Here is a 20,900-nt window from a genome sequence, read left to right as displayed (position 1 = left end):
TCTTGTCGTTACCATGTTTTGGAGACTTTGTGTTGGAATCTAGTGATCAATGCGACACCTTATCGAACTCCAGCCACTCTAAATTCTATACAATAGTTTTACAGCATCAAAAAGCAACGTTTTCAATCGTTTTTCAATAATTATGTGTCTTTGTTCTCAGTATATAGGTACGTTCGCTTGATGTTTACATATTTTCTTTCGAAGAGTTGGAAGACTGGTCTTTCGGCTAAAACTGTTTCGAAACAAAACAAAGCGACGAAATAAACAAATAGATAAATAATATAAATAAATTAATAAATAAATTAATAGATAAATAAATAATAATAAAATAAATAATTAAATGTTTGTCTCTTTTATTATCACCCCCCCCCCCCGCCCCCGCATTAGTACCTACAGGAAACTGTACGTCTTCATCTACGATGTGTTCACGTTTTCGGTTGGAGTCAACATTCCTAGTGTGGGTTGTGTATGGAAAATCGATCGCATTAATCCTACCATCACGCAAGATGCATATCCCTGCACCAAAGACACGTCAGCATTATGTCGGTAGCAGCTTTCAAAATATAATATATCGTTTTGTTGTATCGGAAGTGAAGGTTGTATGTACGGAAAACAACAGAGTGCTGAAGATAACGGCCTAGTAGGAAACATAATTAACTGCCAACCGTCCCCACTCAAAATACTAGCATCCTATTTATAATTTCAAACACACTACATGTGTAGAGTAGATTAGAGTATATTTTATTTGACACGAAATTACGTCGTACAAGAACATAATTTATGGTCAATGATATACAGATACAATCACGGTAACTACACAACAATAAAATATCACTAAACTACTAAATTATTGATTTCAAAAAAGTTATACTTTGCACATAACGTTTAATTCATATGAGAAAGGGCACGGCGCTGAGATTTTAACGAAAAATTTCTCAGAATATAGAAAGTCGGATTTCCCCCTTGTTTATTTCAGGTATAAGCTTAGTTCACATATGCCAGATTGGGCCATAATACCCGATAGGCAACAATACCGGAAGTTGCCTTAATAGTTCCCATTGAACTATCAGTGTTATACCGCACGTGTTTTTCCTTTGGAACATTGCATATCATGAAGTGTGCGTGGGGAATGTTTGACACTAAATGTCGGTTCATATTGTTCATAGGAGTTCAAATACACTGTCAAGAATTCTATTCTCACAAGTCAGATAATATTTTCCGCTGATGCAACGAAACAATCAAGGAGGACAGTAGTTTGCGACAATGTCCAGAATGAACTTTTGTAAAGTTATTTTCACTCACTGTATTTCTAAGTTTAGCGAGCCAGACACTTTATCACCATCACACACAGTGACTTTGAGGTCACGTGCACACTCCATAGAGCAACATGCCGTTGACCTCCCAAAGACATCACTTCTAAAGTCTAGCAGTCATGTAATATTCCTGTAACCGTGCTGTTACAGCGCTGCTGAACATAAATGTTACGATGGAGTCATGTACTGGTCTGTTCTTACATCGCTGTTACAACAATGTTACATCACTGTAACAACCATGTCGAACACCGTAACAACAGTCATGTAACTAGTGGTCAGCGCCAACAGTCATATTAGAGCAATGCTACAGTGCTGTAACATTGCTGTAAGAAGCAAGCCTGTAACATTAATGTATACGTAATACCACAGACAACTAATATAAGATCTATACTTGTCTGTGGTAAAACTTACGTAACAGTAGCCTCTACAAGAACAAGTTAACCGCAGATTACATGTCTGGCATCCAACACATCCCGAAAGGAAATTCATAACAGTTTTACAACCAAAAAACTGTGTTTTGACATTGATATCTCTCACTGTGTTCATGTTTATTGACGTCCGAGATCTGTTTGGTAGCTAGTCGTAAACGAAGATTTTTACTCGATAAACGCGATTTTGTCATTTCCCAATCTGTGAGCATTAACATCATCCTTAGAAATGACATTAAATTTCGCTATGATTTACTTTCAACTTGGTTGGTTTATTTATTAAAAGGTGAAATAAAGTTGGATTGGGACACAGACAGGTCCATGATACTGGTTACGAAATCTTATATGATAAACTTTCATAAGATTAACTTTGAGGTCAGTTGAGTTTATCTCTGACCTTATCTTATCGGCAAACAGCAGTCTGTCGGTCGTGTGGAAACTGTTAAGTCAACCTCTGTCAACTTTTGTGAGTGCATTTTCAATCGCAATTCACCGGAAAGTGACCCTAGTAAAGAATATATATATATGAACCCTGACCAAGCACTAAAACAATACAATATTTGTTATTCGTAGATGATCTCAGGAACAGTTGCCCGATCACATTTTGAGGTTAATTTAAATAGCTCAGTAAACAGGAAGATATGCGAACCATAGATATGTAGCGATATTCATCTATTGTCATATACTCACAAGGTAGCTGACCTTTCAAGTAGCATCAGTCTAGAGCCAACCACACATCAGTGATGAAGTCTCTACTAACGTTAACTCTCATCGCAACCGTGATATTTTTTGTCGGACTTGTTGGCGCTCAACCCCAAGAGCGAGAGTATCATTTGTCCCGGCAATACGGTTATGGTGGACGGAGGGCTTGGAGACATGGGCCGTGGTGGCAAGGGTAAGTCTAGAGATGACCCACGGGCATGATTTTGTACTTTGAACGTTGTAGTATCTATAGCGGAATGAATGGAGACCAGTGAATTACTAAATAATGACATTACCAATATGCAGTGCAACGCTCTGTGAAAGGTAACCCGAATACGACAGTATTTGTATTTTAAATTGGAAGCAAAAGCGAACATGTCAAATTTAAATTTGCTCTGAGGAAGCGATTTCTCCCAAATGTAAAAACTATTTTATAATTTCTTTCTTTCAATAAATGCAATCTATTTGACCTCTCGTCTATATAGATATAAACTAAATGATCGTTAGCACTACATGTAAATGCACAGACTCTAGATCATGTCAGGGATTGGTATAACTTTTTTTATGGGGAAACCGCATTCCAAAATGATTGTTCAGATTTATTTTCATTTTTCTGTATGTCGTCACATCCTTTTCTGTTGGTATTTTTTCGATAGCCGGTGCACTATCGGGGTAACAGAAATGTATGAGATATTTGCAAGATTAAAGTGATATTACTATTTTATACGAACTACGCGAAAGCAATGCCACGACATCGATCTGCATAACTTGAGTGTTATAAACTATTTATATTATAGCTCAATGTACTTTAATTATAACATGGCGACACTTTGGAGGACACCACATGTATGTATGTATGTATGTATGTATGTATGTATGTATGTATGTATGTATGTGTGTGTGTGTATGTATGTATGCATGCATGCATGCATGTATGTATGTATGTATGTATGTATGTATGTATGTATGTATGTATGTATGTATGTATGTATAGCATGCGTGCTCGTGTGTGTGTGTGTGTGTGTGTGCGCGCGCGTGTGTGTGTGTGTCTGTCTGTCTGTGTGTGTGTTGGTGTGTTTGTGTGTGTGAATGCATACATCTATGCAAGTATGTGTGCCTCTTTGTTTGCTCGATTCTCATTTATTTTTCTTTCTGACCTTGGCATCCCATGGTCATTATAAGGTATTCGGGACTTCCGCCCTGTATAGATCTGCCCTGCTATACAAAAAGAAATCTATCAACGGTAATAATATGAAAACATTTTCCATTTAACACCTTTTCCTACATCTGTTTATCTTTTCATTTGCAGACCAAACATCTGTGTAACACGTAGAGGAAACTTCACTTCTGAATTTGAAAATCTATGGCAAGACTCCGATGACTTCTTTTCCTCCATGCCATCATTTTTTGGACCCGGACAATACCCCAGACAACGTCGACACCGGAGGATGATTTTAAGGCGATCCTGGCATTCATATTGCCATGACTACGAAGAGCATTTCAGGAGATGTACACACAAGTAGGTAAAATTAATCCCTATGTTGTTTTAAATATCAGTTATAACGAGAACTGTAACGATTGCAAATTAATCGGAATGATAAAGTGACCATATGGAGGAGAAATCACTATTGAATTTTAATAAAACAACTTTATTGCATTTTTCTAGGAAATAACAGAGTCCTAGTTTGTAACAAAAAGCATGAAGAGTTTAACAGTGTATGTTAGGAAGTGATTTATGTAAACAAACTGGGTAAACAGAAGTACAGTACCGCCCAGTCTGTGTATGCACCTGTTGCTTCCTCATCTATTCAAAACATCGATCCATAAATATATTTATTTTTTGCTTGTGTTTACTTGGGATTATGAGTGTCACTGATTGCTTGAGTTGTATTTATAATTACTCACTGTCGTTACAGTCTCACTTCCCGTTCGTACCACAGCAGATTGTTTGTACTTCTTGTTTAGTTCCCGTAATTTTATTGCAATTAATGAGTTAGACACACGGACGTGATTGTTGAATGTCTAATTCAAGTAGAACATATCGTAAAGTGTGTTTTATCAATCAAAAATCCGTGATAATTACATATTTTTCATCTATATGACAACATTATGAGAGATGCAGATTGTTGGTATCTTTGTTAGTAAAAATCTAAAATCGTATTACGATTATCTTGGTTTACTGAGAATGATGAAATCTTCTTGAGTTCTTATTTTATAAAAATTATACCTTGCACGAGCCAAGTTGAAAAAAAAGAAAGAATATATAGTCTGGTCGTTCTACGTCACAACAACGCGTGTCTACGTCACTGGTTTTGCTGTGTTCGAAATATGAGTCAAAACGTTCAAAATTGCCATTACTTTCCCTTTTGATATTACTGGCACTGGCATAATTATGTTACACTCCAATATTTCTCGGTCTTCATTCAGGCGGAAAATACTCGTGACCTAAGGGTTGTCTCCACTCGCCTAGCGACTCGTAGTGACAAAGACCCCTTCGGTCACTCGTATTTTCCTTGGCTGAACGGAGAAAAATGTTGGGGAATGACATCTAATCATTATATTATTTTAATATAATTCTACCAAATATGTCTAACCATATTTCGGCACTTTCCTTCCCAAAATACATAGGTTAAATAACGAAGGTGGGCTCATGACAACCGAAGTTACACATCAGTGTTGCCATGGCTACGGACGAGAGCGAGGAGATTCCGGATGTCCAATTAGTATGTATAAAATGATTTCTATTGTAAATGCAGATCATACTCCAAATGATGACCATTTAAAAAAGTCCAAAATATGTTGTACGTCACCACTACAAAGAAAACATGGCACATATATTAACCGTGAAATAATTGGCTGTCAAATGCTACCATCTTCGCAACAGGAAAAAACTGTATTTCCATTTCCCACTTAACATGGAAACGTAAATGTAAATGAAAACGAAAAAATCATGTGATTAATTTTCTGTTGCCTCACTATTTTTCTCTCTGGTTATGTCCGTACGGTTGTCTTTGCAGTGCTAGTATACTCTATCTTACTCTGTCTGGAATACATGGGTCACGTGCACGATAAAATATGTGATGCAAGTTACCATGCGAACGTTTTCTTCGTAACTTAGCTTCTTGTCTGTCTGTATCTGTATCTACACACAGAGTATGATCTTCAAGCCCTGGACGACACCCTGATATCTGTCGGAGTGACAGATTATGCCGCTCTTTTTGACGTCACAAGTGTTCAACGTAAATTGGATGATGGTAATAACTACACCATTTTCGCACCCATCAATGAAGCTATGACGGAAAGTCAATTGGTGAGCAGAAAATAGACCATTAAGTTTTACTAGTTTTGAACGATCCAGACGTTGGTCCGCTTGTGTAAGCACTCGTATGTATGTATGTATGTATGTATGTATGTATGTATGTATGTATGTATGTATGTATGACGTAGTACACATTATTTGCGTTTCTAAACTAAGTGATTCAATTTTATTCATGGCCAAATTACCATAATATCATGATCAGTACAATCAGTATATCGAAACTGAATATTTTGTTTAATTAGTACATATACTACCTCAACGTATCTACGAATATAAACGTCATGAACATCTATGGTAATTAAGTAATTAAAACAGCATCTTGAACTCCCTTGTTTACTAAGCTTGTACTTCTTCGACCAGCAAAATGTAAAGTTATATAACTTGCATGTAAACACAAACATATCATAATCATCTTTCAAAGCGGCCATATGGATGAGGATTGAGTATTTATGTTGGATGGCAAAAGATTAATCAATGTGCATGTAAAATGTGCGTGTACTATTGTAAATTGTGCGTACAATAACAACATTTTCACACATTTTTTAATTTTTGCTATTTTTGAGTTACAAACACAGACTTGGTCTATGTTGCTTCACTTTGATTTTGCAAGTAGGAAGCCATGATAACATTGTTTTATGAATTAAGAAATCTAAAATAAATAGTCAATCCTCATCAATCCATCTGGTCACTTTAAGTTGTTGGAGACATATTCATCAATGCACGTAAAAGGAATCGACTGTCATTACAGGAGAGAATACCCCTTTTCCCCTTTTTAATACAATAGGACGTGGTCAACACACTTGTAGAAAACGATGGAGGACTTGACAGCTTGAGAACCAGTATTGAGTCCCACGTTGTTCAAGGCTTATTAACCACAAGTGATATGAGAGACGAAGAGATATTAACCTCCATAGCTGGCACTAATATCAGAATGACCTATTACCCTAAAAGTGGACCAGATCTGGTAAGCATAACCATACGTTGTCTGGGTTAATATTTTGATCAGTCGTACATCCTGTTTATGATCTCAATCATATTTGTATGCATAAGCATTTTGTCTTCTCTTACTTAAAGTTGAACTGTCGTCCGATACGCACGTGCGTATAAAACGCTTTTAGTTTGACATACACGATTTGTCGTTCTGCGAACAGCTCTTAGTCGTCCCATGTACTACACACACTACGTTCCCTTGGGAGGTGGGGGTGGGGTGGGGGTGGGAGGGGAGTCTTTCATAAATTATGAAAATCTACACTCGGAGACAAAGTTTGTTTGAATATCCTTAGGTAATTACAAAGTTTGATTAGCATGGGACGCAGAGATGAGCATGTGTGAATCGAGCGACTGCTCTATGAATCAGCAAAATTGATAATCATGACTTTATAATTTTGTTGTTGTTGTTGTTGTTGTTGTTGTTGTCGTCGTCGTCGTCGTCATCGTCGTCGTCGTCGTCGTCGTTGTTGTTGTTGTTGTTGTTGTTGTTGTTGTTGTTGTTGTGAAAGTTCATACTGGATTACGCATGATCAATTAAATACTAAGTTATATCTATCATGGCCATCATGTCCATCCTCGCGATTCTTGCTCCGTAATGCAATAATTCATAGTTGTCATTTTTCAATGGCAAAAATGAATGGAGTCTTAGTGAAACTTGACTAGTCCAAATAAGAAAGTCTTTCTTAATCAGCTGAGATGAAGCCATGGCCATGAGATCAAGAACAATTAACGTATCCTTCCATGCATTGCCATTATACTGGCCAATGAAGCTCAGTAACACCGTAACCCCAATTATATTATTTCAACATCACCACCACCACCACCACCACCACCACCACCGTCGTCGTCGCCGTCGTCGTCGTCGTCGTCATCATCATCATCATCATCATCATCATCATCATCATCTTCTTCTTCTTCTTCTTGAGGATTTTTTTTTATCTTTTACAGTTAGTAACGGCCAATTGTGCACGAGTAGTGAAGCAAAACCAGTTTGCCACTAATGGTGTTATTCATACTGTCGATAAAATGATCACATCGCCAACAAAAACAATCAGTGAAATTATCGAGACAGATCCAAGGTTTACTGTATTACGAACAGGTATTACTCGAATTTCATAAAGTCAATATTAACTACAGTTTGAAAGTATTTCAGTAGTTGAGTACTTTAGAATCACGCCCTTGTTGTACAACTTTACTAATAAGACAATGGAATTTAAGTACACATGGATAGCTTCTTGGATGTCCGATAACTAGGTTCAGAACTGGCCACTTTGAACTTTGAACTATAGGCTGGCATGAAACTACTATCATTTCAATTTCTGTGAATATTCGTGAATTTTCCAGTTTTCTGTTTTATTTTACAACGCCGTAATTGTTTTCCTAATGTTTGCAATTTCTGATGCCTATCCATCGTGAAAAAGAGAAAAACGAGAACTGAATAATAATGATAATGTTCGGCTAATATTGTTACTTCCACATTGTCTTGCAAGTAATTCATGTTGTTAAAGGACTTTTTTCTACCTTTAATACACTTGTATTGATTACATCACCAATACCATTATCTCTGTCTTGACATTTTTTTATTTGAAATGGTAATTTTTCCAAAAAAATGTTGCAGGAAATTACCCAAATATTTGAACACGTGCAATGCAAAGTAAGTCTTCTTTACAAGCATTCAAAAGAAATTGAGTAATTTACCTGACGTGTGTGCTATTTTATCACCCAAAACCACATTTAAGTTAATTACAGTACTCATTCAAAGTGTACTAGAGGCAGAAATAAATCTGACTGGATTTCTCTTTGTTTTGATGGAACTGTTCCCAACGATTAACATTGAATGCTTAATCTCCTGTTCACTTTAGCACTGAGTAAGGCCCAGTTTGCTGACGAATTAAACAAACGAACCCAGTTGACATTGTTTGCACCGACCGATGGTGCATTTGAGAAGATGGACCAAGAATTATTGAAATCTATCACCAGAGATATGGGATGTCTCGCGTGTAAGTGTTCCATCAATTATTTGGAATAAAGTTATTACATGGATGATCAAGTGCATTTCAATAGTCCGCAATTCTTTACTTATACTCAATCGACATGTTGTAGTTAGTACCTATATGTGTAGGTAGCTTGTATCTTTCAATTTAGCAGAGCTGTGTTTAGCACTTATGGGATAATTATTCCCCAATATTTTTCTTCGTTCAGCCAAGGAAAATACGAGTGACGTCAGGGACATTGTCTCTACGAGTCGCAGACCCTAAGTCACGAGTGTTTTTTCTAGCTGAATGAAGAAAGATTGTGGGCAATAACATAGTTATACCAGCGCCTGTAATGATACAGAAAAATCGGGGAAAGTGATAACAATTTTGTACATTTTGACTCATATTTCGAACACAGCAGAACAAGTGACGCAGACATGCATTAATTGTCGTAAGTAGAACGACGAGGGTATACATTCCATATTTGTTTTGTTCAACTTGGCTTGTGCATGGCAATAACAAAAAATTGCAAGAGCATGTGATGTCATTTGTGAATGGTATGCTATGTATTCTTACGTAGTATTAAGGGTAATAATGGCACAAAACTAGGTTTATGCCAATTATAGGGTGGATAGAATTTTCATTCAATCGGTGCTCGTTGGTACGTGCTTGATTGATGACGGAGATATGTACAGAAACATACGGCAGAGAAAATTATGTAAGAATGTATAATAAATAATGTTTATCAAAAACGAACGTTGCATTTGACATCTTACTGCTCAAAATTTCGCCAGATCAAGTTTTCGCCGACTTGTTATACCTAAAGTAACAAAGAGGTTTGTCTATCATGTGCCCAGCGGAAATAGCCGATTTTATCTCATACCAAGAAGAAATATGCGAACTCGCAGTTTCATTCAAGATATATTTTCCTGATATGTTTCTCTGAATTTTAATCTGTTTATACCATGCATGCATGACAATATTTTCTCAAGAGTAACTTCAGGTTGATCATGATTACATAGGTCATTTCACGTTGTTATGAAATCGACAAAAATACAAAAACAGTCTTACAGAATCAATACATGCTATGGGATTACTATGTTCAACTTAAAATTTTTAGTTCTTCACGGTTGTAAAAAAAGGTTTTCACAATGTGTTATTTTCTTTTTTAAAAAGCTTTGATAGAAAATCACCTGGTTCCTCACACGATATGTGCTGCTGCCATCAGCGGTCGACATCATGTTCGGTCTCTGCTGAACACAAAACTGAATATCAACCGTACTAAAGATGACAAGATCTTCATCAAAGGAGCACAAGTCGTTGCCATGGATATCATAGCAACCAATGGCGTAATACATGTTATTGATGAAGTCATAGTGCCAAAACAGTGTAAGTAAATATGATATATACAATAATTGCTTAAATTAATACTTTCATTTCATTTCTAAAACCACCCGTGTTCATACATTTTTATCCGTGAAATTCGGAAATCCATATTTGAACATTTAATAGAAATGATTGTACACATTTTTGCACATATCAATGGAACTCTTGTTTTTCCGACAGCCGTGTCTAGATATTTGGCACGAACATTGAGCACTCTACTTGGCGAAAGAAGAATGAAACTCTCTCTCTATACATGTGTGTGTGTGAAATGGTTTTAATACGAATGATGGAATGATTCATTAGCTCTCTTGTGTGTTTGTCCACTAGCACTTGGTCTTCCTGATCTCCTCGATGGTGAATTACGCGAGTTGGTAGAAGATGCTGATTTGGTTTATCTACTTAGAAATACTCGCAATGCGACTATCTTTGCACCCACGGACAAAGCTATCGAGGTAAAATCTGACGTTCTCATTGTTCTTCACAAAATCTTTGATGAGACGTACAATATACTACAGTAATGAACGTCTCATATCATTATTTGCATATTGTCATGGTTACTTCTGAAAGATTAACTTAAGAGAAAAAATATGCAAATTTAGAATTTGAGGTAAAGGCACAGATAAGGCAAAGGCAGTTATTTTCTTTTGTGTGTTGTAAACTTAAGTTGGTCTTATAACCCTATACATCTTAAATAAGTTATTGCAAGTCATCATGGGAACAGTTTGGAGAAATCACCATAGATTACAATCAATACTTGTAAGACTTTCATATGCAAATCTTTATTGTAGAAATCCAAACTTACTTGGTAATACGTGTACTAAGTAGTCATTTACAGACCAAGGAACTGAAGGAAGAGATAAAAATGTTCCCAATTGTCTTAAAACATGAACAGAATTTTTCAAACAATTTTATTTATATAGGCATGACGAACAATGAATATGGCCAGACAATTACATCTTATCATGTCATTACTCTTTCTTAAGAATCTTCCCGAAGACGTTGCTCAAAGTTTTAAAGACAGTCAAGTTCTTCGCCAGGTTTTGTTGCATCATGTAGTACCCGAGACGCTGACTACTCGTAACCTAGGCAACTATATAAATGACGAAATTACAGCACTAGATGGTACGACACTTCGAATCAGTTCCTGCAGTCGGGTAAGAGAAAACGCTTCAAAGTCTGATTACACGTCACGTGACTCATTTCGCTTATGAAGACTGCATACACAAACTCTCGGAAAGCATTATGCACTACCAAACTATCAAAATAATTAAAAGTGGTTAACGTTTCACAGGTATGTTTTACTTACGAGCTATTGGTGATTGAAAAGTGTACCCCTAGGTTTATGCCAGGCCGGGAAGGGGGAGGTAACTACCATAGATGGCAATACGGAGAGAGTCAACGCAATCGGGTTTTAGAAAAAGGAGTATATAAGCCTTATTTTCCATAATTATGTTAAAATGACCCAACTCGTAAAACAGCGTAACAGTGGTTAAAATCATATTTATACTGCGCAATAATAAGTGATTGTAACCATATATGCCTTTACCATGTTAGGCAGGCAGCATTCCAAACAAACAAACAATGTAATAATAAATTCATGACCATGTCCGAATTTACCAGACATCAGAATTTACCTTTCCCTTCCGTTAACAGTGGTATGACAACACTTTGGGTTTGGAGGTCTGGATGGACCTGTCTCCCGTACGATTACCCATGGAGTTGCAGTTTTAGATATGTACCTGTCCAATAGAAATGAAACAAGGATAATTTTGTTTAAAATCACAATATAATAACTTGATGGACGATTTTGCTAAAAGTGAAATCTTTCATGTCTTTTATATCTGCAGTCATCATTCTTCACGGTCGTGCATCGGGGACAGTTACTAGTCGAGTGTATTCCCATAGTTGAAACTAAGATTGATGGATGCACTGTTGATGTCAGAGGATGTAACGGGATTATTCATACAGTTGACAAGGTAACAGTTGCTTTTGCTGCACACTGCAAAACATATACACTCATACAGAGGCGCGATCGTTTCGTCAATGTCCCATTGACCTCTGACCTTTGTAAAATCCTATCATTGCGCCATCCACGGTCCCTCTAGACGAGCTTCATGCGTGCCATCAAACGGGTAATGGCGCCACTTGAAACAGTTAGCTTTGTACTGGCGTAATAGTGGTGGATATACTGCCACGGTGTCAAGTCTGTAGCCATGGGTGAGCACTGGGTCACAGTAGGCTTGACCAGCCTTTGTCTGTACATTTAAGCTTGTCACCATCGTCAAAACATGGATGTATCTCCCCCAAATACAGGATCCGTGGTCAAAAGTAGTCCTGGGCGCTTGCAGAAGGAAGTATTAAAGTCGTCACTTCCTTCTCCGTCTACAAGCAGGCCTGGGTCAAAAGGAAATGTTGGTCATTTTCCTATGGTGCACATGTTCTGAAGGGTAAAGTTTGTTCTTTTATCCAAATCACTGTGATGCTCTCGTCATCACCCCAGACCCTGCGTAACGTAGTGTTTCAATCTCGAGCTAGCTGTATCTGAATGGCGCCCTCACTAGACGGTGGTATTTGTATTTGCCGTTTTCCACACCTCTTTAAGTTAGTTACTTGTAATTTGATATAGAAAATTATATGTATAATGTGATTCGTGATTGTTAGTGCAACTAGAGAACGAAATTATTGTAACCCATTTATATAAACAGACTTCACAATATCACCAAAGTATTCCTCAGGCAACAACAGTTATGTGGCTTCTGGAGATGTTCCACCATGCTTCAAAATGTAATAGTCAATTTCTATGAACATATTTATTTCGGCACACTATATATCTCTTTTGATTAAAGCATATTTATTGTGTTGTTTCACTCAAATTAGATAAAATAGTCGTTATTACGTGTACATGGTTAAAGTGATTACTGTTCGCTGACTTATTTCGATGCAATTTCCCAGCCAAATTGGCTAAAAAAAAGTTTCGGGCAAAAAACATGTGTTCATTACAGTTATTAACTGGCATACTGACAATCAATTCTTGGCTTGTTTATTACTTCCAGGTTATCATTCCACCATCTGGGAATATACTAGAGATCCTGAAAGCAGACATTTCCTATAGCAGACTCCTCGAGACCTTAGAAGCTACTGGTTTGGCAGAAGAACTTGATAAGGAAGGGGCGTTGACAATCTTTGCTCCAACCAATGAAGCTTTTGAGGCCCTGTCTAAGGATTACCTGGAAAGAGTAATGGAAGAACCATCGACGTTGAGAGATATTTTAAGTTATCACATTTCTGAAGGTAATCTGAATTTTCACAAGGACCCCATTTTCTTAAAGGAATTAAAACAAGGACAGTTATAATGAGAAAGGTTGTTAATGAATAGTTTATCAAATACAAAATTTGTTTCATAGTTATTTTTCAGTTTTGAATAATCGTTTTTTTGTTGTACACTAATACTTCTTTCACTATAATATCATCCAATTTTGCAGGAATGGTGTGTGGAGCAAGATTACGTAGTGGCAACTGGTGGATGCCGCTGTTTCTGAACACGATGAATGGTGAACGTATACGAATTATGGATGGTATGGCAGGACTAGTGGCTGATCAGTCACCTATCACTGAAACAGATACTATGGCAACAAATGGCGTTATTCACAAGATCGAGAAAGTGCTGTTCCCGTATTAATTCATTATTCTAAGACACGGTACTAATATGGCCCCAAGTAACGTTTTGGACTTATAAATGTATTAACTGTTTAGGAGAAATACTTACCAATAACTATAACAATCAATATAATATATACTAAGTATATGCATGTCTTTATGCATTATGGATTGCAAACCAATATACTAAATTTCCTCCCAAGGAATTCATACGATTTTAAAGTTGACTTTTAAAAATTTTGAACTAACATTTGTCACATACTGTGGAGAAAGATTCTAATCGATAAATTGTGTTCGTCTTATACTTCAATAAAAACTCTATGAACACAATGTCTGGTGTCTCTGATTTCCCTATTTTTCTCAGAAGAAAATTTTACTTTCTGAATTATTGCCAATACTAAAGTATTAATGAGGGTTTGTTCACTTGTCATCACTAGATTTTACGGCTATTCTGACCCATTAACATTACTACACACTTCTATTATGATAATTGGATCACCCATATATGCCAGTATATGTGGCACCCAACATGGATCCATATCCTTGGCATCAGAGTCCTACGCTATGCAAACCTAGCCATTATCCTAAGATGATCCAACAAAACTTTGTTGCTGAAGACATTTGTACGATTTACAAAAAGACTTTTCCCCAAGTGATGTCAGTCTGGTGTCATTCAAATAAAGCCAATCTCAACATGGTGGGCAGATCATGGGATGGGTAACAGCTTACATAGTGATTGATATGCTGGGCGTGGAGTCATGATGGGACAATGGTTAGAGTAGCTGGCTTGGAATCTGCAGGTTGCAGGTTCGAGACTCCATCACTGCCGTTTGTATCTGAGTGGCTGCAGTCCTTGGGCAAGATTTGAACCACAAATGTGCCTGTCAACCCAGATGTATAATTGAGGACCTGGTAGGTTAGAGGTTACAATGTGAATGCTTTAATCCTATGTGTTTATAAAGGCTGTAATGGATTGTGTGCCCCAGGGACTTGAGGAAGTATAAAGGGCCATTGTGCAACTATAGATCTTTGCCAGGGGTAGTAATTGTAAAGAGCTTTGAGCACAGAGTGGGAAAGTGGTATATAAAAACCAACATTCATTATTCTTATTAAAAACACAATGAGACAAATTGAATTCAAAGTTTATTTTCATGATTGGAAAAGTGCAAATGCTTACATTTTAGTGAGACAGTATTAGGAGACATGCATAACAAATTTGTAAGTAGCTACAAGGAATTTACAGTGTGGAATATGACATGGAAACACATCTAAATCTTGCTTTTCTGATTATCATTTCAACTTTCAATTGACGATGTGCATAAAATACCCAAACAAATATTTTAACAACAGATAATATTTTCTTAGGTTGCCAAATAAGAACTTACACGAATAATAGAAAACATTCAAAGCCTAAACTAAAATACTTCAAAATGTAGTATAAATTTATTTCTAAGTATTCTACAACATTGAGTAAATGGCTAAAGTTCTGGCCGACGATGTTGTGTTCTTGAGTAAAAAAAATGCACAAGCCAATAATTTCTACCTAATCCAAATTTTGAAAGTAGTAAAATGCAAAATGAATAATTCCCTGTCAAATTTGCTTCATACAAAAATTTCCAGAAGATGACCGAACACAAATTAACCTTTCCCGCCAATATTTCACCCTTAACATTCCTACAAAGAACTCCAAGCAAAGTATTCAAGTGGCCAAATGGGTGAAGATTTGGTATATATTGTGGATTTTTAATTCATAATACAATTTTATCATGGCGTCCTACTTGAATAATCAATGTGAAGCAACACAGGACCAAGTCTGTGTTTGTAACATCATACTTTGATAAAAAACTAAAAAAAAGAGTAAAAAGGTTTGTTATTATATGTGCAGTAACAACACTTTTACACATTTATCAATCTTAAACAGTAAATCAAGTTACAAACAAGGACTTGGCATATGTTGTTTCACATTGAATTTTAAAGTAGGAAGCCATGATAAAATTGTTTTGTAAATTAAAAATCAAAAATAAATACCCAATCATCATCCATATGGCAACTTTAATGGGTGCATAAAATGAATTTAACTGTACCATAACATAAATGTTCGTCTACGAGTATGATAGTTATTGGTATTATTTCCAAAGTTGATGAAAACTATCCAAATATTGGTGATGTATCAAACAACGGAGCCGAATTATGCCAACCCTATTCGATATTCTCATCTCAAGTGTGTTTTGAAACAAGAGGCTGAGTTACCTTTTCTATGTTTCTTGCTGTTTGGACTAATATTTCACATTTCACGTGGTTTGCAAGGTCAAATCATAGGATGCTGTTCTGTATACTGGATCAAATTTGATTCAAGGCCAACTATCAATAGTTGTGATTTCTGACAAACCTAAGAGGCTTGCATTGAATTCAATATAAACTTTAGGGGTCAGAAATGAATTCTCCTGAAGCTAGCTTCTTTGCCATGATTACCTGGAAACTAGAACAGAGATAATTATTTGTGTGCTGTGGTTTACAGATAAGACTGACCAAGGAAGTTAATTGATAAAAACAATCTGTTACTATGATTTAGCAATGTTCTCCTGAAACGAGCAAACTGTCTTTTTAAAAAATTCAAACAGATAGCTTGCATTGTCCCAGCGTGCAAGGAAGATACCAGCATTCAAGCCTACCTTCCAATTGTACAATACTGTGATTAAAAGAGCTCTTATTAAAAATTCTGATCCCTAGATAACCTCTGACCCTAATCTGAACTTTGACCCCAAACTGAACTTTGACCTCACATAAATTATTTTCCACCGCTTGGTTCACACTGCAGTAATCTGACAATAGATGGATCGCTCTTTGCTCCGCTGATGAATTCTGCCAGTGATAATTTGCCGTCAACATTCTTATCCATTTGCCGGAATATTTTGTCTGTTCTCTTTTCTGGTGTTGATTCGTCTTCTGGCATTTTCACCACGTTTCCAACCATTTTGTAGATGGCCTATAACAAAGGCAACACAAATCTCATTATGAAGTATTTCGACACACAATTTGTCCTGGTCGAAAATTGTTCATCAATTTATCATTTAACAAAAACTGTGGAACCACCGTTATGTTAGAGTTTTTCCCCTTTCTATGTTCTCTGTTTCTACATAACGAAAGAGAGCTACCACATGTGATGTTAACTGGTCTACGACTACATTCTAAAAAGTTATTAATATGATCCTGAGGAAAAATTGCCTTTTGACAATAGATTTTTTAATTATGAATATTGAAAAACTGCAATGCTTTTGGTGGTTATGATTAAATGTTATTCCTGAATATTTTTATTCATTTAGCCATGAGAAAATATGAGTGGCATAACAGAACATGCCACTGTGAGTTGATAGATGAGTATATTTCAATTTAACTTATATTGATATTTTGCGTTTCCTTTTGATGTAGGGCTGTGAAAAGAAGCCTGAATCCATACTATTACAACTGCAACACTGATCATGCATGTCTTCACCAAACAATCACACTGATTATTTCACAAAGGATGAATTTTTTCATCACTCCAGTGGTTTTCTCTGGTCTATTTCTTTGATTAAACTGAAAATACATCACAATAGTTATATTTTTGTGAACTATAGACATATTACAGTTTGTACTTTACCCATTTTAGGCAAGATATGGGATACATTTCTGCTGTTCCAGCACAAATCCCTAACTTTGTCACGGCTGCAATACTACATAACCTGTAGGTGGCGCTAGAGGGCGCTATTCACTTGGCACTATATCAAAATAAATTCGCACTCACAAGTTGTGCATACACACCAAATTTCAAAATTCTACCCAAAAGTGAACAATCATGCATGCCTTTTTTGGTGCTTATCCGCCTAACTATTAGACAACTTACAAGTGTAAAATTTGAAGACGGATGGAATGTTGGCTCTTGAAATATTTTGTAGGCTACCATGCAATAAATTCAGAATGTAAACGCTGGAATGTTAAGGTTGAATGTGCATCAGGGACACATTTCCCGGAAAATCACAGTTCTTAAACTCTTTCCAAATTTTACCCATAGGGAAGCTTGCTTCTGGTCTTTTGACATAATAAAATGAAACTTTGGGATTTACCATCTTGTTTTCAAAGAAAACTGACAATCTTTTATTTTTCAGTACAGTTTAACACAGTATTCGGCGGCCATATTGGATGGCTTTATTTTGATAACGTTTTGACCTCAACATTGCTATTGTGACCCCTGATTTTTTTTTCTTGATTTCAACTAAGAACGGATGGGAGTGTTCTTGAACAAATTTGGTAGCAGCAACAATGTATAGTATATTTCCGAGGCATTCTGTGCTTATTAAACAGTCATTGAGGGATGGCATGTTGGATCAGAAGGACTTTTTGGCTGTATTCATATAAGTCCAAAAGGTTTAGTCCTATCAATTTGTTTCATCAAGGATTATGTAATGCTCCCTTGAAAGTTGAATGGTAATAAATGCACAGTGCCGTGTTCGCCCTACAATTCTCACATGAGGGCTATTACATAAGTAATGCATTAGTAGTTGTTAGCTAGAGACTTGCATCTGTAGCATTTTGGGCTTTTTAGATACTACAGATTAAAGTTGCAGCAGTTTGGATTGTAATTTTCATTTTATCTACAGGGTATTTCACCCAAATATCAAATAATTCTGGACAAAGCACTTATGGCAGTGGTTTCAACATATTAAAGGGGAACTCTACTCCAAAAAATAAAAGAATTCGATCATCTACAATTACTTGCGATTTTAGAGAAACATCAAGTTGATCTTATGTCGTAATGAGAAATATTTGCTGTCTGCAACTGTTTTATCTGTTGTATACGTGAACAGTGTAATTTAGGTTTTATGGTAAATATTTTCGCTTCTGAAAAAAGTTTATAAACACAGCTTGTGCCACTTTTTGGTCAGAAAGTCTCGACAAAACAATATACTTACTCTTATTATTTCAAGCATTTCTTCCCTTGAGATATAGCCATTACAATCCAAGTCATACATACTGAATGCCCATTTTAGCTTCTGTTCCAGCGTTCCGCGTGATGTTACACTCAATGCACAGATGAATTCCCGGAAATCAATCTTTCCATCTACATTTGCGTCAAAGGTACGGAACACATGTTCTGCAAATTTTGCTGCATCCCCATATGGAAAGAAATTGCCATAGATCTTTTTGAACTCATCAACTGTTAGGGTACCATCAGGACAATCTGGAAAAATGCAAATTACAAAAAGACAATTATCACATTATGGATGAGATAAACCTCCTAGTATTGATGACAAACAGGAGGTTTCCAAATCATTCTTAATTTAGGACACCTACAGAAGGTCTCCAAAACAATCCTCACTACAGGAGATCTCCTGAAACCATCCTGACTTAGGACACCTACAGGCGATCTCCTGAAACCATCCTGACTTAGGACACCTACAGGACGTCTCCAAAACAATCCTCACCTACGACCCCTACAGGAGGTTTCCTGGAAATATCCAGACTTAGGACAACTATAGTCAATAAAATTGATACACCAGCCCTGCAAGAGCTCTCCAAGCCCATCCTGACATAGACGTAATATGGGAGGTCTCCAGAAACCCTCTAGAAACCATCCTGACCAATAATACACCTGCGCGAGTCCAATCGCAAACATCCTGAAAAAGTGCTATGGGATTCTGCTAAAACCAGACTACTGGAACTGTTTTGACTTCAGACAACTATGGGGTAGGTGGTGTCATTAAATCTTCCTGAAAATGAAGAGTGCGAGTTCTCCTGAAATCTATCTGAAACACTTTTATCTAAATTGGGACACGTACAAGAGGTTTCCTGAAACTATCTGGAATATGACCTCTGTCCTTTTTCCTGTAACATGTTTTACCTGAGGTTGGAATTTATAAGAACATCTGAAGTAGAACACCTCAAACTATCATCTGGTATCCATAAATTTTACTATTTTTGAAGTAATATATTTCCCTTGTAAGTTGTAAATTATAGTCGCCCTCCGATTGAGATTTATCCTGGGAATTACAGGCGAAGATATTGGATTTGAGGTGAAGCTCATAACAAGTGAAAAACCATTTGAAATGAGATTGGTTAGACCTTCGAGACTCATTTCTATTATTACAAGAATTCTTCAAATATCTCTCAGATTTGACATCTGAATGCTTGAAGCGGGTTAAGAAAGGGTCTATATTTGGGTTGACTCACCTACGCAGGGATGTCAAACCCTGAAGAGAGAAATGATCCATTCTCTCTAATAATAACAGTAATAATAATAATAATAATTATATCTTACCTTTTAGAAACCCCTTGTACCATTCTTGTAATTCTTGCTCATTAAATTCTGTTTGTGCTCGAAGATCTGCCAGCACCTCTGGTTTGAGTTTACTATTCTGTTTACCCATTGTGTATCAAATGTAAATAACAACAACTACCACCTGGAAGTGCACTTTCTTACAAAGACCACTCAGACTGAACGCTGACCTGACAGACAAAAACATATCAATATAAATAATGTTTTGTTGATTTTATGTTAGGGATTAATGTCTGTTTATCTGCACACATACACACATGCACAAATGTATGTGCACATGGACACACACACAGACAAACACACATACATACATACATACATGCACACATGCATGCATACATACATACATACATACATACATACATATAGTATACATGCACACACGCACACATACATACATACATACATACATGCACACACGCACACATACATACATACATACATACATACATACATACATACATACATACATACATACATACATACACACATACACACATGCGCCGACAATAATACACATGCTAAGTGCATTCAACATGTCATGTGTCAACCAAGGAATCCAAATATCTCCTTCAACATCCAGACAGTTAATTTTATATGTGAATTTTTAGAAAACAGTATGAACATTTCCATCAATTCTCAACAATACTGTTCAAAACAGATGCCAAACTACATGTTCGTATGATAAACATTGGTGAAAATTGGGTATATGTTTGTGAGTCTACCCTCAATTACCATATCACATCTTGTAGTATGAACGCATATCCATATTCACTGGTTGGAAACAAAAATGTATACCAGGATTCTCAAATAAAA

At 36.4% G+C, this 20,900-nt stretch overlaps 3 protein-coding genes across 3 annotated transcripts in view; 2 read left to right on the top strand and 1 right to left on the bottom strand.

Annotated features, from left to right (window-relative positions):
* The window catches only part of LOC144445916 (N-acetylglucosamine-1-phosphodiester alpha-N-acetylglucosaminidase-like), a 5,544-nt gene extending 5,501 nt beyond the window's left edge, over positions 1-43 (top strand). The window contains exon 6 of the mRNA XM_078135557.1: positions 1-43. This exon is cut by the window's left edge and continues 129 nt beyond it. Within this exon, the coding sequence (XP_077991683.1) occupies positions 1-43 (43 nt within the window).
* A 2,406-nt stretch (positions 44-2,449) lies between these two features.
* On the top strand, positions 2,450-14,059 carry LOC144445652 (transforming growth factor-beta-induced protein ig-h3-like). The gene is made up of 13 exons (XM_078135278.1): positions 2,450-2,636; positions 3,753-3,962; positions 5,072-5,166; positions 5,596-5,753; positions 6,547-6,726; positions 7,701-7,851; positions 8,615-8,752; positions 9,905-10,117; positions 10,442-10,566; positions 11,098-11,268; positions 11,962-12,090; positions 13,168-13,405; positions 13,597-14,059. Exons 1-13 carry the CDS (start codon positions 2,485-2,487, stop codon positions 13,791-13,793), a joined length of 2,157 nt encoding a protein of 718 aa, XP_077991404.1. The 5' UTR covers positions 2,450-2,484; the 3' UTR covers positions 13,794-14,059.
* A 2,500-nt stretch (positions 14,060-16,559) lies between these two features.
* On the bottom strand, positions 16,560-20,175 carry LOC144445914 (neurocalcin homolog). The gene is made up of 3 exons (XM_078135556.1): positions 20,067-20,175; positions 18,721-18,989; positions 16,560-16,757 (listed from the first exon to the last, which is right to left on the bottom strand). The coding sequence occupies exons 1-3, from the start codon at positions 20,173-20,175 to the stop codon at positions 16,560-16,562; spliced, it is 576 nt and encodes a 191-aa protein (XP_077991682.1).
* Between the last annotated feature and the right edge of the window lie 725 nt (positions 20,176-20,900).

Source organism: Glandiceps talaboti, chromosome 14 (genome assembly GCF_964340395.1).
Source record: "Glandiceps talaboti chromosome 14, keGlaTala1.1, whole genome shotgun sequence".
NCBI classification, from domain to species: Eukaryota; Metazoa; Hemichordata; class Enteropneusta; family Spengelidae; genus Glandiceps; species Glandiceps talaboti.
The sequence above is the reverse complement of the archived record's forward strand: the minus strand, read 5'-3'. Positions and strand labels throughout refer to the sequence as shown.